Below are 26407 nucleotides of genomic sequence, written 5' to 3'. Positions count from 1 at the left end.
AGGAAGCCCAGTGTGTTGGTTGCATTTCTCTCTTCTCTGCCTTATGAGGGATCATTTTACAAAGTGTTCAGGTAACCGGGCTCTTCCCTGGGATACAGAATAGACCAGTTCTCAAGAACCCTTCTGGATTCCCTGGTTTGGAATCTACCCTTAGTAAAGATGCTGAAGAACCTGCCTTAGGATTTCAGGGCCTGGGCTCTTTAAATGTAATTAAACAATTCTACGGAAGCCAAGTGTTCAAGCTATTGATTGGGCACAGCTGTAAGGCGGCACACACGTATCCCTGTGTGCGTGCAAGGAACTGACTGTGTGTGTGCAGCCCGGGAGCAGGAAATTGCAGGTGTTCCAAAAGTCAGTCCTGCCATTTCGGACTTTGACGTCGGGCGACATCTGGTGGGGAAATGTGGAATTGTTTTCCGCAGAAAATTGCTGCAGCAGCGGCACAAGGGACCGATGCCCCCCCCCGCTCTAAACACGCTTAATGACAACAAGGTTCCTGCGCACATTTCCCAGCAAATGGTACCTGTAGCTGTCAAACCAGGATGAGTCATCTGCTGTTACTGTGAGTGGTTAAGCCCATATGGTCAAAGGGGCTAAAATTCTGCTTCGTATACGAGGGAGGGCTGCAAAACCGGTTTCTTCCCGGTCAACCCAGAGCGCATTCAGTTTCCACAGGGAGGATTGCTAGGAAGAAAGCGACTTGTTGTGGATTAAGGTGGTGTCTAAACAGATCATGTTTAAAAGCAGAGTTCAAGGCAGAACGGAGAGAGGAATCTAGTTTCTGCAAGTGTCTTTCTTGTGAAAGGAGGGTAGATCCCGGGCTTTAGGCTCTAAAGGGGAGATCTTAATGTTCGGACTGTGTCATCGCCTCCTTTTCTCAATCAGAATAAGCCTGTCCCGTTTTGAGCTGAAGAGGTCTGTGCCCTGATTCTTGTGTCACGTAAGGGGAAAAAATGCACTAAAAACCTTTGCAGTTTCAAGTTAGAAGAAGCTTAGAGTTCATCCTGACAGGCGTCAGTCAGCCGTTTGCTGTTTAACGTGTTTGTTTGTTTGTTTAAAAAGCGCTCTTGGGGCATATTCGCTAATCATGTTGGAACATGAAGTCTTCATTTACTAAATAACATGTCCCAGCAGCGTCTCTCCCTGGGAAAGTTCATAGGAATTCCTGTTTAAATTTGGAGATATACAGTATATATAAGTTGAGGCTTTAAAAGATACAGATCTCATTCACTGCCACCAGCATTTATAAATCATTTAAATAAACTGAGAGACTCCCCTTTCCCCTCAAACATCCTGTTCTTAGAGCAAATGTTGCTTTTTGCTAATAATAAGCTTTACGTTTAAGTAAACAGTGTTTCCCCCCTCAAAACCCAAGTCATTAGCGCAAGATCAAAGGACAGATTCATGCTACCTCTACTGTATCCCAGATCCTACTTGCAATCTGGGAATCTAAAGCTAATGTGTGTCTCACAGTAAATTCAGCCACTTAGAAGAGGATTCGAGTCCCCAGTGTATCTGCAAACAGACTTCGTTGTGTTTGTCAAAGACCCGGACACCGGGTATATGGGCTACCGTTGTTTTCATGCCCCGTGGCCTCTAAAATATGTATCCAGAGGATTAAACTCCCATCGACTACAGCTGGAGATGTGGGCACTGAACTGTGAACTTCGAGTCTCCAAACAGTGGCTATTGCTAACGAAAAGCAAACGGGGTTAGGATCTGCGTGTGTCCCATCTGCCTAGAGCAGGAGGCAAGAACACGTCAGGATTGAAGCATTGTCTCCGCTGTGCTGCAGTCAGATTTCAGTTCGCTGCTGCTTGCTAGCCGGCACTGAAAGCTGGGCAGTAGAATTGATAACGTTTTCCTTCTAAAAGGGCTGTACAGCTCAATATTGACCAGTGCAAGACTTCAGTGCTCGGGATCACCTTTGTTCTGCGTTGGTCTGTTTGGGGCACCCTTTGAGGCCTTGTCACTGAGAACCCCCCCCCCCACAACAATCAGCCAATTTAGTGATTGCCAGCGAGGTTCTGAAGGCAACAGTTTCCCTACAGCAGGGAATAAAGCAAAGTGCCTAACACCCCATGCCTAGGCAGCCTTCCCCAAGCCCTTTGCACAGAGAAACAACGAAAAAAGCGAGGGCCACACAAACTCTCCATAGCCCAACAAAAATCTCCTGCGCCGAGTCAGTTTCTGACCAGGGCAAAAGCCATTTAACCTGGGTTTTCAGCCACAACTAGCGCAACCCGGCCAGGAGGCAGGAACCATTCCTAGGAACACACCGTGACAGAGATAGGGGACACTAGCAGGACGAGGGGGGGAAAGAAAATCACTGTGGAATTTACCAACAGGCAACTGACAGAATCTGGCTCGTTGCAATTGACTCATCCCATTCCAATGTGCACCCCTGTCGTCCCCCCCCCACCGTCAGTTTTAATCTGTTTTGCAAAAAAAACCCTGTCCCCTTTTCTTCTGCTCTGCAGAGGCTGGGTCACTAGGGAGCAATATCTGCCCCTTCTATTGACTTGGACAAGGCCCGCGCTCTCTCTAACTGCCCTACATTTATGTAACCTTGTGCCGATCCACTTTCTTGGCTGACGTCTGAGTTAGCAGCTCCGCCTTAGATTAATCTCCAGGCAATTGAAAATTGCCATTATGGTCCTGCTAACGACCATTATTTTTTAAAGGAGACCAAAGAAATCTTAAAGCGTCTCGACCTAATGACCTCGTCCCGGGATTAGTAATTGGGGAACAAAAGGGGAAGGAGAATCTGCTTTAGCCAGAAGAGGCCACGGTAAAAACAAGTGCTGGGGTTGGGGGCACTCGGGATCCCTGGAATAAGTGGTGCATTAATAAAAGAAACAGCCCAGCAAAGCGTTTCAATGCAGAGAACATGCACGCTGATGCAAATAGCTTTCAAGTTGAACTGGATTCAAGGAGAGAATTATTATTGTTGGGGTTTGATAGCGTTGCTGTCACACCGGAACCCCCCAGAGAAATAAAAGTAAAGGGGAGCTCCCTTATACACCAGCACCCCAGGAGCTTGCAAACGGGAGGCAGGAGAATTATGAATGGTAGGTACCTCTGGTGCCATGCAGGATTTGGCATTAAGGCAATTGATGAACTAGCTGGACGGTAGAGGTTATTATTGATCAGTTTCACTCCACGATGGTGTTAGAGTGAAATAGCTACTGAAACAGTGTCATCTTCTGGGCTGCACTTTGTTCTAGCATCCTTTAAAATATATGGATCCCCATCTCTCTGTCTCCATTTCCCTTTACCCCGATCGTACAGAATGTACTTGTAATGCCACTCTCCTGAAGCACAATGGATGCCACAAAGGGAAAGAAAACGGATCTATCTTTCACCAACGACTCTGTTTAGTACGTGTGTTACTGGTGTTCTTCGGTTTACTCAGATCCCATTCCGCACTCGCGATGATGTTTATTTGACCTGTGTCCCTGTCAGCAAATGCACGTGGACGAAGATATTCCGTGTGAAGTGCAAATTGTCAGATTCAAAATGTAGATACAATGACGTGGATCCCCAATCCTTGCGTGTACATCTGCATCCTCAACTTATAGAGGCACGTGAGTGCAACATACTGAGTACTACATATTGCACCTATATGCTGAAAACGTCTGATTCACTCGTGTGTATTTGCACAGCCACACACAGATCTTTATTGACTCCAGTATTTGTGTGCACAGACATTCATATTGCACATAAATACTGGAGTCAATAAAAATCTGTGTGGATGTGCAAATACACACACACGGGAGTGAATCAAAACTTTTCAGTCCCTAGCTTGCCCTGCACACACTTGAACACAGGAAGGGTCTCACCTCCACTGAATTGCTCACACAGCTTTCTGTACACCGATTTGCATTACACGTACATACGGCCCATACCCCCCGATCCCATTTTAACGCCTGCGCAGGTAGGTGTCTGTCTATCTAGAGGTGCGTGTCCAGCTCTCTACAAAGCGAGGATTTACCTATAACATCGAAATGCCCGGTGTGCCATCAGCCCTATCGATACACCCCATATATAGGGCACTGCTGGCACAGTATGTACCCCCTGGGGGTCTCATCCCACAGGGGGTCGCCTGGACCAGCAGGCCCGGCCCCCACTCGCCCCTGAAGGGTTAAAGTCAGTGGACTGGGTCTTTTCTGCGCTGTCTCCCCGGAACGGCGCTTCTTGGCCATCGATCAGCGATTGATCGCTGCAGACAAAGGGCTCTTCTCTCGCGGCCTGCGAGCCCCGGCGGCCCGCCTCGCTAATTGGGGGGGAGCCGGGGCTGGGACAATGGCCGGGCGGCTCAGTGAGGAGGGCCCGGGAGAGAAGCTTCCTAATGGGGGGCTGCCGCGGAGGCGGTGTGCCCGGCGGGCAGGCGTCAGGCGCCAGCCCCAGGACAAAGGGCTGTCTGCTGCCAGCTCCCACCCTGCCGGCTTCCTAGCCAGCCCTTAACCCCTTCGCCCGCGGCAGCCCCAGGCCCTGGGACCCGCTGCAGCCCCCTGCACTCGCCTCCTGCTCCGCCCCGGCCAGCCCAGAGCCAGCGGTGAGGGGCTTGGTCCCCTCCCGAGCGGGCTGGGGGGGGGGAAAGCAACTGGCCCCTCAACAGGTTTGTGGTCAGCGCTTCCTGGCAGCCAACCCCCCCCCCCCATCCCGCCCCCGCTTCCCAGAGGCTTTACACGGAAGTTTATGCTCCAGGGCTAAAAATACAGGCGAGCCCCGGGTAGCCACAGACTCGCGCACGGCTAACAGTGGCCGGTCACTGTGCCCGGCCGGCTCATGCATTCAGAGCAGAGAGCGCTGCAGGACCCACCCAGCACCCCGGGGAGGCAGGCGGGTGAGTATGAGCAGCAGGCTTGCCAGAAAACCTCCCCCCAATCATGGCCACATCGGTAAAGTAACTTGGCCAAGGCCATACCCTGAGTCAGTGACAGAGGCAGAATTAGAACTCAGTACCAGCTGACTCCCACGCCTCCTTCCAGACCCCCGCTGCCTTCTGCATCATTTTCTAGGAGGGAGTTGTACCAGAGGAGTTACTAGAATCACTTGTAACTTACTCTATGAGGTTCGGCCCTGTTGTTCACAAAGAATCACAAAGCAGGTCTGATTTCCCTTTCCTTCTTCATCATTCCAGATCACTCAGTGCATTTTGGGGGCATTTCATTGACTCCCTGGCTTGCTGTTCAAAAATTGAGCTTTTTTGCTTTGTTGCCAGGGTTATAAATCATGTTCTAGTTACTACTAGGGTGAGCATGTCAATTAGATTTCTGGGATGATACTCAGGGTGAAAAGCCTTTAAAATCCACTTTCCATAAGCATTTGCCATAATAAAACTGGATTGCGTAAGTGTTCATGGAAAAAGAATAGAGAAAGGAGTGTAAATCCTGTGCCTCAACTTTGTTCTAACATTTGAATAAATAGTCACAAAGATATTGCTGCAGCTTTTACCCTGTTCTTGTGCATAAAAAACTAAACAGCTTTAAAAAACTGAAATTGGGTTTTCAAACAGGTATGGACAGATCTGTGCCATCTTTCAAATGGAGGGAAGATTGCTAATTGTCTGTTAGAATAGACCCTGAGCAGAAGAGTCTGACTCACTCACTCTTCTCTCCCCTCCCACAATAACATTCAGTTGCAAAAAAGCCACACTTTTGATTTTATTAAGAGGACCTCTGGCAACACTACATATTATGGCCTGTCTAAAACCAGTTTAGAGTCTCCATTATGTATGCCTGCCCCCTTTATTCTAATATCACATATAAATGCCATCTTATATTATATCACTAAAGTTATAATGCTAGTAGACTCCATTTACTAACCACCCCAAACACACCACATTGTCCTCTCCCGCACACAGCCCCTTCTTGTGTTGGCAAATCTCCTCCTCCAGGTTTTTGCCAGAATATAGGCCCTGAGTCTACCAACCCGCATGTGTCACTTTACTAACATGATGAATAGCTCTATAGGCCAGGAACAGAGTTGCATGTGCCTCTGCATAAGCATTTGCAATGTCAAACCGCTCCAACAATGGGGCTCTACATGGATGCAGGAGGATGCCCATGAGGATTAGCCTGCAAGACCTTCAGGGCGAGATTCTATTTACATCTCTCTAGTACAGCACTGGGCACATTTAGTCCACCACTTTCAAGAGTGGTCAGTAATTGTAGGTGCCTCACCTTGAGACACATGAAATGAGCTTGATTTTCAGCAAATGGTAAGCAGTCATCCTCTGGGGGGGGCGAGAACAGCCCTTTAAAAATGTTCAGGTTGAACACCCAACAAAATTGATGCAACATCCAAAGTAACTTTGGAAATTTTCAGCCATCAAGTGGGATGTATAGTAAGCATCAGACACAGTATTACTAACTACCAATATGTCTTACAAATACCTGAGCCCGAGGGGATGATCAGAGCACCAAACACCACTTCATTTCCAGGAGCAATGGGACAGCAGAGTTAAGGCAGAGTTTTGCCATGGGCATTGTGATGTGCAGAATTACATGCATCTCCAATGTCACTTCATACCAAGATTATACCACAGGGTGTGTCAGACCAGAGTAATTTAATGTATCCATTTATAACAAAAAAGGCAGCGTGTGGCCAATGGTTACTTATGTTGTTAGTTAAGTCACTTAAATATAGGCTTTATCGATGGCTTAAATTTCTGTCTGGCTGCGAGGGAGGCAGATCTGGTCCTGCTGGAAGGCTTTGCACTGCCACAAATGAAAAATCCACACGCCCCTTTGGTAAGCGGAGAGAGTCAGGCTGCTCTGGGAGGTCAAGCTTTCCATCCCTGTATGCTTGACTTCCCTGGGAGTTTTGGCTAAGTACTGGGTTACTACTGCGCCCTTACATACCTGGGGTCAGGGTCTGTCTTCAGCTCCACCAGTGTGAAAGGACAGATCCTCCTTTCACTGTGGTCAGTGGGATCCCAGTCACTGATTTCAGCATGAGGAATGCTGACATAACCCCATTCTGCAATGACATGGGCCTATACAGAGTCCATTGATTTCAGTGGGGCTTTGCCGACACTGCTTTTCTTGAGGCCTCACAGTCACGTATGTCAGGCAGTGAAGGAGCACAGTTTCCTTTAGCTTGGCTCCAGTGGAATGGTTTCGTACAAGGAAAGTGTAAAGGACACCCTAGTCCTCTCCTAGCTGAAGGATACAGAGGAACTTCCTGATATACACAGCCAGACTAGAAATAGTCTTTGCCTAGCCCTGGAACTTTATACCCCAACATCTCAACAACAACTCACTGCAAGAAGGAAGCAAACATTTAAACATTTACCAGCCAGAGCCTCAGAATAGGTCTGATGGCTCTATTCTTGAATCCGGGGATGTGAACAGGAGAGATGTCCCTATAGATATTTATTTTAAACCTGACTTCCTTGTCTCTCCCCCAAGCCAGCCCTTCTCTAATTAAACAAAATGTAAACATTGCTTTCTTGCTAGGTATCTGTGAAGAGTTTTTCCTTATAGTATATTCCATATACTTCCTTAAAAAACCAGACTCAAAATATTACCCATCCTGAAATATATTTATTCAGAAATTATTCTGAGAGCCTGTTTCAGTCATTTTATTCCCTCCCCACATGAAAGTAGTTTTCAAACTGGGGGATCCATTGCTTAGTCTTCAATATTATCCCCATTAGATTTACCTTAATACCATTGCACCAGTAATTTCACCATTTTATTATCTTAGACCCCAAATAGCCACACATATCCAGATTCACTGTTTTAAATATTGTATCAGTTAAGCAATTTATATTTGTTTTAAATGAGAATTTTGGATTATCCCAAATTTAAACAAACAGTTAACAAATATGACAATACGCCAGTGCCGGCCAGCAGGTTATGTTTTTAACAGTAAATTTGATTATACTGTTTTAAGAAAGATGGTAGAATATTTTAACTAGCTAACTTGAAATAAGGAAAAAGCACCAACTGTATAAATGAAACAAATTTAACTAACCATTACCTGGAAACACGTCCAGTTTCCAAGCAGAAAGTTCACCCTTGTGAAAGACTGACCTCCTGCGTGTTTGTTAACTCATTTCGCCAGCAGAGGGCGCCCTACACACAACACTGCTCTGCGAGTGACCCAGTAAACTTCGAAGTTTTTCCTAACACAAAAATTTGGCTAATAAATCTTCCAAAGAATGAGAAAAGGGTAATTGGTGAAGAAAAGGGTTGTTTATGTCATCCTTTATTGCTTTACCATAAAGCCAGGAAGTTCTTCTCAAACCAGAGAGATATTAGGGCCTCCCGACCTCTTTGGAGATATAAGGCCCTGGGTCAATTTAAACAGATTTTATAGGGGGAACCATGCTTCTGGAGGATAAGGGGGGGTGCGCGCCTAATACCTGAGGGACTCTAGATCCTTGACCGAAAGAGAGCGGGAAGTTATTTGAAAGCCAATCGCGAGCTCTGCAACATCCCATATAAAACCTCAGCAATTAACAGAAAAGGAGAAAACCCTGAGTTTGTGGGCCCGGTTACCTGGGTAGCAGTTGGAAACGTCTCTCTGTTTTTTCCCCCAGTCTCTTGCCAAACGAGGAGAACGCCAGGCAGCACTAGCTGGTTTCAAGCGGCAAACATGACTAACCAACGGCCTCTCTCTAGGCCCTTTGTCCTTCACACCTGTTAGCAAACTAGCTACAATTAGCCTATTAAAACAAGACAACGTGTAAGAATGAGGATTATTTACGGGGGGACGCTACCTCGCTCCCTTCCTGCCTAAAACAGCCATCGCACCCACGTTAAAACAATTCGAACGAGGTATCTTTTGACCTAGAAATGCTAATTGGATAGATGATTAATAGAACGCAGTTTGTTAGCAGCTGGTGGAAGGGTTCTGTAACAGAACGTGCTGTGTTTGCTGCGTGGGTGAGAATTCACGCTCCGGACGGGTCAGCGGCCCAACTCTGCAAACCTTCACTTGATTCACCTGAGGAGGTTCTTGGGCGTCCCTTGCTCAGGTGACCAGACATTCGCTACTCAGGTGATCAAATGCCAGCAGAGCCTGCTGCTCCCTGGGGGTCCCCCTTGCAAGAATAGCAGAGGCGTCTTGGATTATGCGAGGTGTACGACTGTTCCCTAGGAGCCTCGGTTTATGCAGACTCACAAAATATCCCCATTTTTACGTTGCTCTCAACACATGGTAGCCACACATTTCGCAACAGGGACATTTAGATAATAAAATCTGGCCCTAGGAACTTATTTTGGGGGTGGCAGGGGAATTCCAACAAACCACTGACAGATAAGACACAAAAATCCAACGTCATAAAGCCAAATTAAAATAAAAGGCTTCCTTTCCGCCGAGATGGGAAACATATTTGCAAATAAACAAGGCAGCTTAGCCAAAATGGTTTTCAAAGAGCAACAGTTTACATTGGCAATGGGGGGCGGGGGATCTGATTTTATGTTATGTGTGTGCTTTAAGCTTAAAAAAAAGTGCAGCAAAATGTTGCAACACTGTCGCTGGAAACTGTATCTGCTGCTGTCGCTTTAAATCAAACTGTTTCTTTTCGTTTATATCTCAATAATACAAAACGGATGTTTATATGCATTGAAGCATTTTAATCTTTCCTGATCAAAATTAAATGCAGGCTCACAGGATTTAGAACAGACTTTCTACACATCCTCTAATTGAAAATAATAACGAACATATATTAAAAAAAAAAGGCCTAACCTAATAAAGTCCCCACGTTTCAGATTCAAAGTCTTCGGATGGTAATTGAACTCACTCAAGTCTTCTCCGGGAGCTGTTGGATCCACGAATCCGGGGCAAATACAGTATGTTAATATGCATGCCAGGGTTTTCAGATGTTAGGACTTAAATGCAATGGGTCCTTCATCACAGACCTGCAGAGACTCGAGGGCTACACAAAATCCACAGTTTTACCCAACTAGTTCGGTTCCTCCTCCTGGGCTAATCATTTACTCTTTAAAAAAAATCTAAAGTCAAAGGTGCAGGGAATGAGGGTGATATAGAATCAACCCGCCCCCGCAATCCTTTGTGTTAATTAAAGCAAAATAAAGACACCTGGCCCTGCAACCAGTTATCCCGGTGCTTAAGTGTTTAGCACGTGACTTGTCAGCACTGTTCACGTGCTAAAGTTAAGCACCTGCCTAACTGCAAGCTCAGTGAATGGACCTGTATTACTGGAGTTAACCGAAGGCTCTCAGACTTACTCATCATCAGACTTACTCTTAGTAAGAATGATGTCATCCCAGTTGTAGTTAGCCCTGACATTAAAAAAAATTGTTAGTGGTTTTAATTTATTTGGGTGATCAAAATCTCCCCTCAAAACTCCACGTGCATGCTGGGCTATTCAAATTTCGAGGGGGGTGTTCAGAATTCCCTACTCCCAAAAGTTAGAATAAAGTAAATAACCCACATAGAATCATTGTGAAATGCTAGGAGAGATGAAAAACACCAAACTTGCAAAGCTTCTTAGAATATTTTTTATTGAAAGATGTGAGAGAATTCATCAAAAAATGAACAGATAGATACCCGAATAACCAGCACATTTCAAATCCTGTATATTTTTATTTTAAAACAAATATAGCGCACAGTCTGTGTGATATTTAAATTTATTATATTTCTTTTTTGTTCTGGAGTGAAAAATAAAAACCTGAGGTTTATTCCTGCATTTCCTATACCCCGCACTGTAAAGATATTTTCATTGGATTTTTTTTCCTTGTAAGAGTTCATTAAAGAATTAAACTCTGATTTTAATGACTGAAAAGTGTATACTGATGGCACATGATTGTCCTAGAGAACAGGCGGGATAAACAACATTTTAAAACACAGTTAAAGAAACCAAGATCTCCTTCAATCACAAAGAGCTAAATATTTTTTTCATTTACAATATATATGTTCATGTAAAATGAAAAAAAAATTAAATGCGATGAGTTAAACTCTAAATATTATGTACACACCAATGTACAACTGAATAAATTAATACCAATTTGCATATTCTGGGATCCTTATAGCTTATTTACACAAATTTTCATTTATTTCATAAATATTTTTTTCTGGTACACCGGTAGATTCCAAAACCGCCATGTCACACTGCCTGTACCAGTTCTGCGTGTTGGTGGCCTTTGAAATCAGTGGTGGATGCAACAGAGCTGACGACAGTTTATTTCCATTCTCCCCCTGACAAATCAGGTTCCACACATGTTCATAGTCACTAGCCTCGCCCAGAGTTATTATTTTCCTCTTAAAATTGTCTGTTTTAGGTGAGGAGGGGGGGTTGAAAGCATATTCCTCCCTTCAGAAATCAGTCCCTATAGAAAACATCAGTCACCTTTCCCGCAGTCTCTTTAAAGGAATGATTGGTACATTCTTTCGCCATCCCGGAAATTGCATGTGTTCTGGGTAATCCATTGATCAAGAAAGCTACACTGCAGATTGGAGTCCTTTTGCTTTTCCAGATGTATTTTGAGTCCAAACCAATGGGACTGAGGAGGGGAGGGAAGGATACTCGCCGTATTTTCTCCTGATTTGGGTTTAGGGAGGGGAGATCCTATCCATTATATTCTCCTGGGTCTGAGTGGAGAGTGGTGGGGAGGGGGGAAGGAATAGTCTCCCATAATTTCTCCTGGCTATGGGATATTTTGCTTGCAGATCATTCACTTGGCCTCTGCTTTGTCTGGGTGTCTGTATGGATCACACTTGTATCCCTGTCTTTAACTGTCTGTCCCCTCTCCCCTTTTTTCCCTTGTTTTTTTTTTTTAATAAATATTTATACTGTGCTGTACAAAATCCCAGTGCTTCTCAGCCCTTCGGGCCGGCATGTTGGCAGCTCAGAAAGTCACTTGGGGGACTCCCTGCCGGGTGACACCTCCCTTTGGCTCTCCAAGCAACTGACCAGTCTCTGAATATTCTGCAGTTCGTTGATGGAATCTTTCAGGGAGCTTTTGGGAGAGAGGGAGCCCCTCTGGCTGCTGGATTTGTGCAAAGGGAGGTCTGGGAGGGGGCTGGATTCCCTGCTGCTGCTGGGTTTGGAGCCTTCCGAGCCTGGGTTCAGGCTGGCGGGCAGCCCGGTGGTCAGGAGGTTGGTGCTGGGTGGGATGGTGACGGGGATCTGGTACGGGCTGAAGCGCAGGCGAGGGCGGGTGCTGCTCAGGAAGGGATTCCGGGACAGGGAGCTGGCCGCAGCCGCGCTGGTTGCTGGCAGCGCTGAGGCGGCGGCGGCGGCAGCTGCCATGTAGGTGTATGGATACGGGAAGAGTCCGCCAAAGGTGGGCATCGGAATTCCCTGCAAGAGAGAGACAAAGGAGGAGAGTTTTAAGAGCGCCTGGCGGTAGGAACTGGCACCATCGCAAGCTGGGGGGCAGGGGGCAGAATCCCAGGCAGCCAGAAAATCCAGGTGAGCCCCACTGAGACCTTTGAAATCAAGGGATTAGGAGAGAATCTACTGCCAGGGTAAGAGGCCAAGAGAGCAGACTCCGGGTGAAAGGGGTTGGCACCTGTGTCCAGTTCATTGGAAGGAAGCTGGGATGGGGAACCAACCAATGCCCCAGAGAAAGGACAGCAGGCCTGGGACCAAGGCATTTCATCCCCAGGAGGAAGTCCAAGTAGCCAAGCTCCTGTGTACCACTCCAAACGCAGAGCCCAAGAGACAGAGGCTTGTCTGTCAATTGTCTCTGCCTTGGGTGAGCTTCTCTGTCCTCTGGGAGCATAAATGACCTTCCACCAGCAGCGCGAAATCAAGTCAAACTCATTAACTAATGGAAATGGAATATTTTCTTCCAACACTCTCGCCCACCCAGCTCAGCACTTTCCATCCCTCTGGGCCAGGAGAGAGGCCACCAATTTGTGCCTCCTCTCTACTAACAAACATCTGCCACATATCAGGTCCTGCACCCTTTTAGTCCGAAATTCCCACTGAAACAATACACCCCGTATGCAGCAAGAGAGATTTAAACATCAGGGAACCGTGAAAGGAATCAACCTGCTGAAACAGTCCCGGGCACAGAAACAATGCCCTCTTAATTAGGCTGGGGCACTGCTCAAGGAATAGGTAGGGATGAAGGTAACCTGCTGAGTTCCTAAAGCATCTTGTAATAAATGGGGAGAGGATCAGACCTGATAAATAGAAATGAAGTTAACTGGCACGTCTGCTGGGCAGCCTGAAACCCCTATTCAAAAGTTAGAGCAGTACACTACAACCAGGCTCTGCCTTCAACAAGTCTCCGCTAGAGACACAGAATATCAGGGTTGGAAGGGACCTCAGGGGGTATCTAGCCCAACCCTCTGCTCAAGGCAGGACCAATCCCCAGATTTTTACCCCCCAGTTCCCTAAACGGAACCCTCAAGGATTGAGCTCACAACCCTGGGATTAGCAGGCCAATGTTCAAACCACTGAGCCATCTCTCTTGGCTGCAGCTTGTCTCCCAGGTCTGTGCATCCTCACACACGTTTAATCACATTAAGACACATAGTTAAGTAGGATCGATAAATTAGATGGTTTAAATGACATCTTGGTGTATTTGGGTTGGGCAACACACACACACACACAACTCAGGATGCAACAGAAGAAGCCATTTTGAAGATGGCACAACCCTTGTTTTGGCCAGTGGAAATAGGCTGGATCTTTCTCCCATTGAAGTCAGTGGGCAGAATCGGGCCCTTTCCACTTACTAGAGGTGCTCCCCCCCTCTGATTTTGGGGGGGGCATAATGGGCCTTGAACGCAGCTACCCCCTCTAGCAGTGATCGGGTCTGACTCAGGATTCACCCTGGCGCGGAGCACCCTGTTCAAAGCTAGGGAAAGGCACCGAAGTGGATAGGCGCGCCCATAATTCCCATGTAGCTCCTGTTTGCATTAGAAACAAGCAAGCAGCTGGAAAGTAATAACTGCTGCAAGGTCAGCCCGGGTTGGCCTCTGAAAGCTCGGCAGGAAGGGAAGGTCAGTGCTGGCTCCAGCCCATTATTGATCCCGACCCACTCAAGGAGAGGCTGGAGCTGGACACCTTTTATTCTGTATCAGTTCAATGCCACTGTAGCAGGGGCGGGGGGTTTAAAACGGGCTCAGGGCCGAGCATCTCCGCTGGCTGATGTGTTACCATTCAGATCTGGCTGCAGCTGAACGAATTACAGTGCTACAGCGCCAAGGGGAGGGTGATAGGAGCAATTAGTGGCCGGAGACCCTCGGGTGGGCAGCTGAACAGCGTTGCTCCTGCAGAGGAAAGCAGGTGATAACGCCGCTCTCAGGCGCTCCCTCTCCCCCGTCTCCCGGAGGGGTTGATTTATTGTGTTTTCAAAAGTCCCCTGGGTCTGGCTAGGGAACCGCGCAGAACTGCTCCGAAACGTGACCCCGCTTCACCCCGCCGCATTTCTCCAGCCACTGACACAGCCGGGGGGTATCCGAAGCGAGCAACGCGATATCGGATTCAATCAGCCACCGGGGAGGGGGATCGTGACCGGTCACAGCGCAGCCGCCCGCTGCCCGGGGAGCCAGGAGAGGGGGCGGGGGACTCGATGAAAGAGCTGCCCCGGCCCAGACACTGCTTTCCAGGGCGAGCTGCTGGGCTCTGCCCCGGTACGAATCGAGGCTGCCCCAGGCTCCGGACCCCCCCGCCCCATTTCTAAGCAGGAGATGGGGGGGTTAACCGGGGCAATGAAGGGGGGGAAATACGGAGGCAGCTGGGGAGAAGGGGGTGAAATGGGGGGTACATTCGTGGGGAGGGGAGTAGATCGGGGTCCGGGTTGAGTTTTGGGGGGGCCGCGCCTTGCCCCAGCCCCTCCCGCGAGCCCCGCTTACCTGAGAGGCCAGCATGTGCTGGGAGAGGTGGAAGGGGAAGGGGGTGGGGGTCCCGGCTGCCCCCTGAGTCGAAGCCAGGGCTCCGTTCTCCAGCCCCCCGCCAGCCACGGAGGCCAGCAGGTGCCCCATGCCCATGGCGGAGAAGGCCCCGGGGGCCACGGCGAACTGGCCCGGGTGCAGGAAGAGCGGCTGCCCGGCGCCCAGCGGGTGGAAGAACTGCTGCCCGTGCAGGCCGGAGAGCGCCAGGCTCTGCAGGTGGCCGGCGCTCAGGTGCGCGGCGCTGTCCGTCTGCACCATCAGCGGGGCGAAGGGCTCCTTGCTCAGCCCGCCGCCCTCCGCCTCCTTCTTGGAGGCGTCCGGCTCTTTCCGCCGCCCCTCGGGCTTGTCCTTCTCCAGCCCCTTGGGCTTCTCCGGGCTGGGTCTCTCCCGGCTGCGCTCCTCCGGCAGCCGCGGGCTGCTGCGCGGGCTGCTCTCCCCCGGGCCGGGGCTGGGCCCGCGGGCCGGCCGCTCCTCGGGCAGCTTCTCCAGCTCCGGGTCGCTCTCCGGGCAGGATTTCTCCTCTGCAAGGAAAGGCGGGGGGGAGGGTGAAACGCGGGCCCATCCCGTGCCCCGGGGGGGCGCGCACAGCTGGGGGGGGGGCGCACGGGAATCACCCCCCGTGCAGGCTGCCCTGCTGCCCGACCCCCTCCTCTTATCACACACCCGTGGCAACCCCCTGCCCTCCCCAGCCGGCCAGCTCTGCCTGGGTCTATTTCAACTCAGCACTAAACTGGGGGAGAGGGGGGGTTTCTGCTAAAATCCCCTCCGCTTTGGGAACAAAAAAGGAAAAAACCCTGGTTATTCATTGAAGAAATTCAATCTATTTTCGGGGCGGGGGGGCGGAGAGAATCAGACCTTTATGAACTGGTAATTGCGAGGCACAGGGGATTAGCACCGCTTTGCCAAACAGGAAGAACATATTTGCTCAGGGCACCAAAATATACGACAGCATCCTATCAATTAGCTTCATCCTCACACGGGTCTGCCTAGCTCATGAGGTGCTCCGCGGGTTAAAAGAAAGCAAAAGCCCTCGAGAAAGGAAGGAGTATGTACCGTGTTAGAAAAGAATGGATTCATGTATGGTAGAGCCAGATTGGGTGTAAATGCACCTGATGGACCGATTAGAACGGGAGGGGGTTGTTCAGATTAAATCACCAGTCACCGTGAAATAAGTCTGGCATGATCTGTTCTGAAAAAGCACTGATCGAAATACACCTAATTGTGTAGAGGAAAAATAGTGAATTGAACCCTATTTCCCTACAGAATAGATCATGGATACAAGCATCTCTGTAGCCTGAGGTAGCAAAGATCCCATTTTGGCAGGTAACTGCACACATCCGGATTTAAATAATATCGGACCAGTTGTGATTCAGAGAGCAAAAAGTTTGAGGCGGCTTAAGTTAAATTCCTTGGTTGGAGGTATATATTCATTGCCGGTTTAATGGATTTAGCTGAAAAACTCTTAAAGAGGGCCAGGTGTGTCATAAACCCTGGTATTAGGTAAATAATATTTTTGCAATTTCGTTAATTTTTGCAAGCCAAAGAGGCAGGCCTAAAATAGCGGAAAGGGATTTTTTTTAAAAAGCAGCAAATCCACTGACAGTGTGTCAGTGCCAGACATGGTAGCTGAAAACTACAATGAGAGGAGAGCTGCTGGGTTTTATTTTCATGTACTAGATGTGAGCCTCCGAGTTCAATCCCGATGTTCTCTCCTCTTAAAAATTAGGGATTGTTGTGGAGGGGGGTTAATTTACCTTTTGCAACCAGAGTAACTCTCCAGAAAGGAGTTCTGGAAGCCAGTAAGGCTTATGTAACATCATGATTACATTTATTGCAGCCTGTTGTTTGCACACATTTACAACAGGAAAATGTTAGAAGCTGTAAATAAGGTTTGCATCCATCCCCCCACCCCCCAGCTACATTTCTTCAGTTGTAACATTTGGTTCTGTTGTACCGATCAATCTCTCTACCTCTTTCTCTTTTGGGTTGTGCAATTTCTTCCCAGGGGTCTGAACCCCGAATTTGCAATCAGTCCAAAGTGGGATGGAATTCACTCCACACCTGTTTTTAATCTGTATTTAAAAGTGGCACCTATAACATTGCGGAATGAGGAGCCAAGACATACCTGAAATCTGACACATCAGGAAAGTTACTTAAATTACAGTTTTTTAATCTATTCTTTTCTTCCTCATCTTCCATTCCAGATTTGACTTACAAACACCTCTCAGTTCTAGTGGGTGGAAAAAAGTAATTTTCCAGTTAACAACCTTGGGGCCTCAGTCACACCTCTGTAAATTCGAAGCCATTCCTAGGAAGGCTTTAGGGTGTAAATCAGATTCGAGTCTGGCCACTTTTGTTCAGAGAAGGCAAGAGAGAAAAATCACCGCTTTCCTCTTTTAACAGACGTTGATGCTGAGCTCTGGAGTGAACTGTCTGATTACCTCTGCTGCTGCGGTTGAGTCTCAGGGGACTAGGGGCTGTACCCAATGGGGAGTGAAGTGTATCGCGCCCTGGGGCAGGATCACACGAGGAAGCATCGGATTCGCCCCCATCTCGGTCAGGTTTGCACTGCTCCTCATACATCCGCAGGGAGGGGAGGGTGAGCTGTTTCCTTCAAAAAGAAAAAGTCATTACTGAACATTATCTCTGTGGTGCATCTCAGTAGATACACTCAGGGTTCCGCCTTGTTAATGGGGATAGGGGAAGGTGGAATCGCTTTACAACACCCGTTGTAAATATTACTTTGGGCTAAACTAAATCCCCACTGAAATCTCTCAAGAAACTTTTGGATTTCAAAAACAAAGGGAAGGACAAACGAAATATCCATGTTACCACTAGACTAAAACATTCTAGCTCCGATAACAATTTTACCTCTTTTCTCTCCTTCCATTCCCGGTATCTCTGAATCCTTTTGCAAAGGGGTTATTATCGATTTTAAGCTGGGTGATCTGAAAACAACAACAATAAACTGCATAAATTATCCTAGAGACAAGTTTTTATGCAGAAAGGGTTAAAATATTCTCTCTCTCTCTCTCACTCACTCTCACACACACACACTTTTGGACTGTGTGGAAATACATGTCAAATTGCCCTTTAAACCAGCAACGATGAGACAAATATTAGTCATTAAAAATGATGGGAAATGAAAATAAAGAGCAACCTTGTAGCTTGGTCGCTTGACCTGAGCTAACCTCCAAAGTTCAACGGTGCAGAATGTCAGCGTCCTATTTAGGTTCTGTTTCAAAGGGTTTGCAACACACAGGATCCCCGGTTTAACACACCGCATGCGTTATTAAAAATGATGCTGAGGTTTGGCCTGAATTATTAATAGAGTTTTAATGATAGGAAGTTATTTTTCACGGCCCCCTGGAGGGAAGATGGCACTAAACATTGCTGTGTTGGTTAAAAGCTATTCTTATCTCTCCCAGAGACTAACTTATGGTGCTGGCGACATGAGGGCATTCAATAATTCATGCTTTTGAAATATGTCCCCTCGCTGGTTGCTTTAAAAATGCATGTTTGATCTGCTCCACATTATTTCTGTAAAAACAAATTGCTTAATCCCCCTTCTACTTCCCAGCTTTTCCACCCAGCAGGTTTTATTTTGTGCCAATATAGACAGCAGGGAAGAGGCAGTGCATACCTAGCAGGTCCCTTTCCAGCCCTAAAGTGCCCCTCACTCCACGCATCCATCTCCCTTAAACTGCACTGATCAGAAATACCGCCCCAGAGCAGGGTTTTATTCTGCAGAGATGAGCAGCCACTGGCAGCTGGGGATACACCCTCCTAGCGTGCAGGGTGGGTGTGTGTGTGTGTGTGTGTGTGTGTGTGTGTGTGTGTGTGTGTGTGTGTGTGTGTGTGTGTGTGTGTGTGTGTGTGTGTGTGTGTGTGTGTGTGTGTGTGTGTGTGTGTGTGTGTGTGTGTGTGTGTGTTGGTTGCAGGATGGTTCACTAGTGCATGGAGCCCAGCAGAAAGGACCAGGCTGGAGCAAGTGCTGAGTTGCGTTGCGGTAGCTTGCGGCGATGCTGCAGCCTAAGTGTTCTGTAATCGATTGTGACTCTTCGCCATAAACTTTACGAGGGAAACAAGCCCACCAGGACCCTCAGACAGGCTTGTCAATTAACATCAGCAGCCAGGAGTGGAGGTGCCGGTCAGCTTTTGGGTGTGGGGGCGAACCTCTTGGGAAAGGGTTGGGGGGGGGCGGTTTAAAACCCGATCAAATCTAAAGAACAAAACCCAGCTAAAGCACCACCAGAATCAAAGGCTTCCCGCCCATCTCCAAAGCTTTGCTTGCTGTTCTCCGGCACACACACACACACCCCCACACACACGAGAAAGGCTAACCCTGCTTAATCTGGAAAGATACTGAATTAGCCTGTCTTCTTGGTCATTTTCCTGTGCTCCTCAGCAAAGGCTGCCTTTAGAGGTAACTCCCTCCAGCCGCTCTTCATGCTTCATCATTTCTATCTCCTCAGGATCTGCAAGCTACTGAGCAACAATGGTCGGTCCCCGTGCCAAAGAACCAAAAAAGACAAGAAAAAAAAAACCCAGGCTCCCGGGAGGGGGGGAAGTGGGGTACTGCCTCCTCATGTGGGGGCACCTGTCTGAAATCTCCCCCTTCCGCTCCCACTCCCCCAAGCCCTGCCCCCCGACTTGTCTGACGCCCAAGCAGCATGTTTCAGCCGGCTGGCTCAGGCAGAAGCAGCAAACACACACACACAATTCACTCCCGCCTTTGATTTTTATCTCCCCCGAGTTCAGCAAACTCGATTTCCAAATAGTTGGACTCTTTAAAACTAACAACCGCGAGCTAAACAGGCTAATATTAGTAGGTGGCAGCAGAACGGGAGACTTATAAGGGCATTGGAGTCCTTGTCCAATTCCCATTGCTTGGATTCCTCCTCGGGGGACCGATCCTGAGCCCGTCCTCAAGTCAGGGATTTCAGGGGACGCCGGATCGGATCCCTGCATCTGCTCCAGAAGAAAAGGTTCATTTACACAACAACCCCCTCGCCCCCTTACCTTGTCGTTCTGATATGCGGTGACTGCTATGAAGTCCGTTTCAGGGAACACATAGGTCCGGAAGGTGCTGTAGGGAAGCTTCAGGATGTCATTGGCTCGCACTATATGAAACCTGGGCTGGTACTTGTGCATGGAGTTCAGTATGGTCTGTGGGTTAGGAAAAGAGCGAATGACTGAAATCCAGCAAATACAAACCAACCTCGCCTGCAGAATTCCTAGACCCCAGAGCCTGCTATCAAATGTTAAGCAGGATTTCCCCATTCATACCAAAAGGAGGGTTTTTTCCCCTGTTATAATAAGGCATTTTTTTTTACAATCTGGCCTCTACTGATCAGGTCACTTGGAAGAAAAAGGCTTGTTGCAATTTCTTTGTAAATGCTCTTTAAAAATGCAGGCTGATGACTGCAATGATAAGGAGGCAAAATATCTCTCCCCAGATTATTACAATCCTGAGAATGAAGGGAGCGCCCAGTCTCCATTGCATATTTTCTAGCAATCTATATCAAATTATCTTACACAATGCAGAAGTGGGTTCACTTCAGCTGACTGCAACAGAAAAAATATGTTCCCAAGTAAGCTAGTGGAATAGCGAAAGGAATGTTTCACGCCACGATCCATGTGGATTTTATGTTTTAGATGAAGAAATTACAGATGAACAAGCATTTGCTCCCCAACCAGGTGTCTGAAACTGCCGCCAGCAGTCAAAGCAATTCCGGATTCCTTATTTTGTTTTTAATTTTATAGCATTTGGAAATATTTCTAAACCAGAACCAGAATTTGAAAGAAGAGACAAATCCACATTTTAATTAGTTTAAATTGCTCTGAAAAAGAACATAATTGTTGCGAATTCTAAATTCTCCCCCCTTCAAATCACACAACTATAGTATGTTCTTGCCTGTTCTTGATGTAATAATTCAGTAACCTGATGCGTTCAGGATTAAATGCAATATTACTGAAACAAAATTGTTGCTGGCTGGTGAATTCTTAATTATTGTAAAATACTATTGCCCAAGTGGCTAAATAATTGTCACTTCATTTTGCTGTAGAAGGCAATAAAAAACCCCAATTTTAACCCCAAAATAGTCACCTGCTGGTGACCTGTCAGATCAATATTATATTGATGTAATCTAGACGGGATTTATAAAGGAAATGGTGCAAAAATTCCCATTCAGGCTGTAAATCTGCATTCCTTAAAAAAAATTATCCCTTCCATGACCAGATGGCACAGACTAAACCCTGATCTTTCCGATTTAATACACGCCAGCCTTTTGAGAACAACACACACCAAAAATATGTAATTGATGAAGAGGAACCGTTAAAAATGTTAGATCACACTAGCTTCCCTTGAATAATAAAAAGCTATTTTTGATACTCTCTCGCTATTGATTTACACTTTGCATTCTCCAAACAGAGCGCCCTGTATTGTTAAACGGTCCAGTTCTTGTCCTATTTAGAAAAGGTAATCTGGATCCTTATTCACTCCTGACCTGAGAGATTTTTCATGCCTTCTATTGCCCATATTGCTGTTGGGTGCAGCCCCCATCCAACCTTGAGTGGGCGCTGACTGCCTGTGGCATGGATTGACTGACAAACCACCATCTCCAAATCCCAGTTAATTACCATATCAAAACCATAGGACGATGAACTTTCTCTTTATCGCCCCAAATGCTTGTCCAAAGGCTAAAGACAGCTTGCTTGTTAGCTCTGATTCCCTCCCTCCGCGCCCCCCTTCACCGGGCATTAATGGAAGAATAAACATCTCTCTCCCTGGTTCAGATCCGCTCTATGCTGTGGATATTTGCAAATTGCTAAGACACTTCGATTTTTTTTGTCCACTAGGCGAGGAAGATGATCAATAAAAAAATAAATAGGGACGTTTGACAGACTTTAAAAGATGCTTCTCTGCAAGGAGACGCTGCTTCCTGGAACAACAAAATAAGCTTTCCAGACTTCCAGAGAAACTAAGTACAGGTGGGTCACTTCAGCCATCTACCAGCTGAAATATACCAAGACCGGTTTTAACCAAGATCCCCGAGATACCGAATTTTGCAGCTGACACCCAGACTTGCCCATATGCAGGCAGGCATCTCCTTCAGTTGCACCTGTAGGGCCTGGCTTCTCATTTTGCTCCCCACGCTACCCTGCTGCCCTCAGACACCTCGTACCTTCCATTTAAAGGGGGGCGATTCTGCATCCAAAACCAAGCCGAACAGCAGGGGTTTATGAAATGACCCTCTATTTTCCTTTATTGCTCCACCAAAAAGTTAAGTGATCATTCACACTGAAATCCTCTCAGAGATCGCAGTCTCCCCCGACCTCATTTCGGCAACTGTATTTAATCCCAAATCATTTTTACAGATGTAAACCCTCCCCCCCCACACACACACACTTTCATACACACCGTCCCAATCTGGTCTGCCAAGTAAATTGCCCTGTAGTCCCGCAGTTACAAATGTTACAGCATTTATGCAATTACCTGAGTTTATAACGATGACACTGCAGGCAATCTCCTAGCCATTCCAGCTCACGCTTACATCCAGGAGGGTTTACAGTGAGTGAGGACTGGCAGGATCAGGCCCAGTGAAGGAAACTGATCGGGCATATTTTAAGGGAGGAAAATGAGTTGTCAAAGTGCATTGGCAGTCACCCGCGTGACTCAAACATGAAGTAAACGGTGTAAGGATTTAAGCCCCCAATGCCATGTTCTTAAGAGTTCTTCCTTCCAAAGCTGATTTAAAAAAAAATATGTCCACTCGTTATGGCGCAGAGTCTGTATCCCCCTGCTCCCCACTGTTTAATGGGTTTTATAACATGGTTTTCAATAACTCAGCCTGGCACTGAAATGGGGAATATGTCAGGGTCCTCTCCAAATTACAAACCCCATGACACCTATAACATGCAACCACTTCCATTCACCCTCCGCCCAGCCTTGGCCATTTGAGGCGGTGAAGTTAGCATGTGCCTAACACGACGCGACTCCTTTCACATTTACACCAGGTGTCTGAAATTCGCAATTCGTACCGACTCAGAGGCCCAACTGAGCATGTTAGGGGGTGTGGGTACGCACATACACACATAATCGACACGGCGATTAATCTTAATTAAGAGTGATGGATCCCAGGCATTTTAAGGCCCGCCATGTGTGTTATGAATTAAAATGTCGTGATAAGAGCTGGTGATTTACTATTTACAGATGATAAGCGCACATTCAAACTGCTGGGGGAAATATGTTGCCTATTTCTAAAGGGGGCAGTTAAATTCATGGCACAGGCACCCTTGTTTTCCTCCGTTTTGGTAAGAGGTGGGTTCTTCTGGGTCTATTTTTAGCGCGTACATAGGAACCTCGTAAAGGACAATATCTGACGACTAAGTTCCCAGCATTTTGACGCGTGTTGGCTTTTTTCAAACAAACCCCGGCGATCGATAGATGTCTTTTGAAATGTGCCCACCAGAACTATGTTTGTTTCCCTTTGCTCCTGGGTGAAGATAGCAGCCGGGTTGTTTTTTTTAACCAATCCATGTATTGAGATGCAGTTTCTGTCTCCCCCATACCTCGCTTCCCAGCGGTCCTTCAGATGCACAAACACGCCACACTTAACGGCCAGCTAGCGAGACATTCCTGGCAAGGCCAAAAAGCTCCCTGCACCATCACAGCCCGCCCTAAAAATGACCCCCCGCAGCCCCCTGTCGAGGTGATACTTACAAATCCGTGCTTGTCCGAGATGTTGTTAGTGAGCTTGAGTTTGTGAAAGGCAACAGGCTTCGCCATCCACTGCTCCCCTGTGGCAGGGCTGTCCGGGTGGATGTACATACGCTTGGGCATCTCTGGATCCGCCTTCCCGGCTACCATCCAGCGAGAATTGTGGAATTTATACCGGCAATCATCCGCAGCCACTATATCCATTAATAAAATGTACTTGGCCTTCTTGTCCAGGCCGTTCACACGCACTTTAAACGGGGGGAACATTCTCCTAAGGGAATAAAAGACAATAAGAGAAAGAGAACGGATTCGTATTAAAAACAACCCGAAGCACTACAGAGTTTGCTCGCTTTTGTTACAAAATATGAAACGAGAAGCAGCAGCAGTGTCTGAGACCTATTAACCCGCAGGCTGCGGGCACTGCGTACCCCCAGCCCTGTGTCTCTCTCTGGGTTTGCATCCATCGTGTGCCCACTGCTAAGTAAACTGGAAATGTTGTTACATTGTAAAGTCTAGATCCTGGGCCTCCGCTTTCAAAACGGCAGAAGTGAATTTTTAAAAATTAACTCACCCCGAACTAGCAATTCGGAACAGATCTGTGGTCTCACAACTGCTGTGAAAATCAGACCTTCTTGTAGAGATTAAATCCTGCTTCAGGGAGCCTGGTACAGGTCCGAAATCTACGTCCTGGGCTCTTTTGAGTTTTGCCATGTTTTTAAAAAGTGCACACACTGTGTTTCTCTCTCTCCCCCTCTTTAATCTAACCAGCCGCTTCTTTACATTCAAAGTTTCGCTTCATTCGCATGACAGAAAACGAGCAAAAAAGGTCGAAATCTTAACTTGGATTTCTCAAGAAATTGAGACCAGAGATAAAAATTAATTCTGGATACATGGTAAAGCAATTTCCTTCCCCCCAAAAACCCAAAACCAAATATTTTCATGGAGCAAGTTCCTAAGAATTTGCGAAAACAATACCAACGCTGACTTTATAAATATCCTACCTGTAAAATAAAAGAGAGCCAATGCAAAGGAAAATATTAAAGCCAGAGATACCTGGAGTGTGTGGGTGGCGAGATGGGCTATTGCAAATCTATTTTTGCAATGTTTATTTTTTCAAAAGGGGCTGTTAATATTTAAATACAGGTATATGGAGGGGGAAAGCCAACTCTCAATATTGGTCAGTCATGCAGTGAAGGAAGTGCTGGAGCACCACATATACCAAATCGTTTCCATGTTACGAAATTAAACAAGTAGAAACTACACCAATTTAATCCGAGGGCCAGGTGTTTAATTGCTGCATACACATTGGATTTGGAATCCGGCTTCTTTCTTTTAAAAAATGAAAGTGGGGGAGAAAATCCACAAAGTCCAAACCACCCCCTAGCCCTCTATTTCTTATTTGTATTTCAGTCACTGAATCAGATTTTCTCATCAGCAGTTTCCTCCCACCCTGGGGGGATGGCAAATAAATAAAAATAAACGAAGAAAGAAAAATTCCCAATCCGGTTTGCGGACCCCTTAATCAGTGAAATCGACTCATCCTGAATGTGGCTTCTTTTAAAAATTATCTAAGTCACAGGTGCAAGGAGGGGGTGGAAGAATGGGAGGTTGTCTCACTTGTAGTGGCCCTTGTGCAGCTACCAAGCGGGGTGTGTATTGGGAGGGGGGGTGTTCATACCTTCCTGACTTGGTGATCACCATCTCTGTCCCCAACTTGTGAAACTGGTCCCAAAGCTCTTTGGCTTCCAGAGTCACTTTGGGGTCGTCCTCGACCTCCTCCTCCGGCTCCAGGCTCTTGAGAGACCGCAGGTGGGCTGCCTGGTGATGGTGCCCCAGGGCGGAGACGTGCAGCCCGGCTTCTGCCGCTCCAGCCAAAGTAGGGTCGGGGATGGGTTTGGCCAGCGCCGCCGGAGGCAGAGCCAGAGCCGGGAAAAAGGACGGCTGGGCTGCCGCTAGGAAGGCGGACATGGGGAAATCGGCTGGTCTGGGAGCGTGGAACGGGTGATAAGCCATTGCAGTCCCTGTGAAGGCTGGATCTCTCATCGGTGCATCCACAAAGCCAGGAGAGAAGAGGGGATCCCTCGCCCTGGTGTTGGCCCAGCGAGGAGGAAAAGGCAGGGCCGGGTCAGAGCAGCTCCCGGCGGCGGACACTCCCCGCTTGCAGCTGGAGATAGGGGTAGCTCCTTATATTTTTTTGTTGTCGTTGCAGCGAGGCGAGCGGGCGCTGGGCGCAGTAAAGTCCTTCGCCGGACTAAAATAGAAACCAAAGCCGAGCCGCGGCTGTGGCGGGGAACGATGCGGGGCTTTCAAAGGGCTCCCCACCGCAGCGAGTCTGGGGGGGGCGGCCACCACGGCGCCCCCGGAGAGTCGGAACGGCGCGCGATCCGGATCCACCGCTGGCCAGGCTGCGCTGGGCGAAAGGACCCGGAGTGGAATGGTTAGATCTTGTCCTGATCTCTGTAAAACTGTGACTATCTCACATGTCCTTCCTGCGCTGATCCCCTCGCTAACGAGCCAAGCCCCCTTGATTGCTGATTTTACGCGTTTCAGACCAATTGTGGATCTCCATAGGCGTGGTTTTGACAGCTCCGGCCAAGATCTGGGGTAAGGGGGGGCGGAGGGAAGGGACGGGAGGGAGGGAGGAAAGGAAGAAAAAAAAGAAGGTGTCGGAAGCACCGGCAGTAAGAAAACATGTCAACAGAATAAAATATTAACCAATGACAGAGAAAAGTGCTCGAAATCCCACCCCCCAGCTCCTTTCCGCATACCGGGTCAGCGCTGAATTTGCTGCCGGCGGGGAGCGCTTCGCAGGCGGGGAACTGCTGACAGAAGCACCGGGGCAGCCCGGAGAGTCGT

At 47.7% G+C, this 26407-nt stretch overlaps 2 protein-coding genes across 9 annotated transcripts in view; both read right to left on the bottom strand.

Moving 5' to 3' along the window:
- Positions 1-9949, bottom strand: part of TBX4 (T-box transcription factor 4) — a 119433-nt gene extending 109484 nt beyond the window's left edge. For 3 of the 8 annotated variants that reach the window (XM_039507839.1, XM_039507831.1, XM_039507840.1), the window contains exons 1-2: positions 9706-9949; positions 8514-8680 (exon numbers count right to left, since the gene is read on the bottom strand). The gene's annotated coding sequence lies outside the window, so the exon portion shown is untranslated. The remainder of the gene's footprint in view (positions 1-8513; positions 8681-9705) is intronic. The other 5 variants (XM_039507833.1, XM_039507832.1, XM_039507834.1 and 2 more) reach the window with 5 other exon arrangements.
- A 553-nt stretch (positions 9950-10502) lies between these two features.
- On the bottom strand, positions 10503-26406 carry TBX2 (T-box transcription factor 2). Its single transcript, XM_039508261.1, has 8 exons — positions 26320-26406; positions 25230-26150; positions 23555-23822; positions 19852-19998; positions 17701-17777; positions 17271-17440; positions 14791-15350; positions 10503-12283 (listed from the first exon to the last, which is right to left on the bottom strand). Exons 2-8 carry the CDS (start codon positions 25592-25594, stop codon positions 11837-11839), a joined length of 2034 nt encoding a protein of 677 aa, XP_039364195.1. The 5' UTR covers positions 25595-26150; positions 26320-26406; the 3' UTR covers positions 10503-11836.
- Position 26407: the final 1 nt, after the last annotated feature.

This window comes from Mauremys reevesii, linkage group 20 (genome assembly GCF_016161935.1).
Source record: "Mauremys reevesii isolate NIE-2019 linkage group 20, ASM1616193v1, whole genome shotgun sequence".
Taxonomy (NCBI): domain Eukaryota; kingdom Metazoa; phylum Chordata; order Testudines; family Geoemydidae; genus Mauremys; species Mauremys reevesii.
Note: the sequence above shows the minus strand (reverse complement) of the source record. Positions and strands in the feature narration are given on the sequence as shown.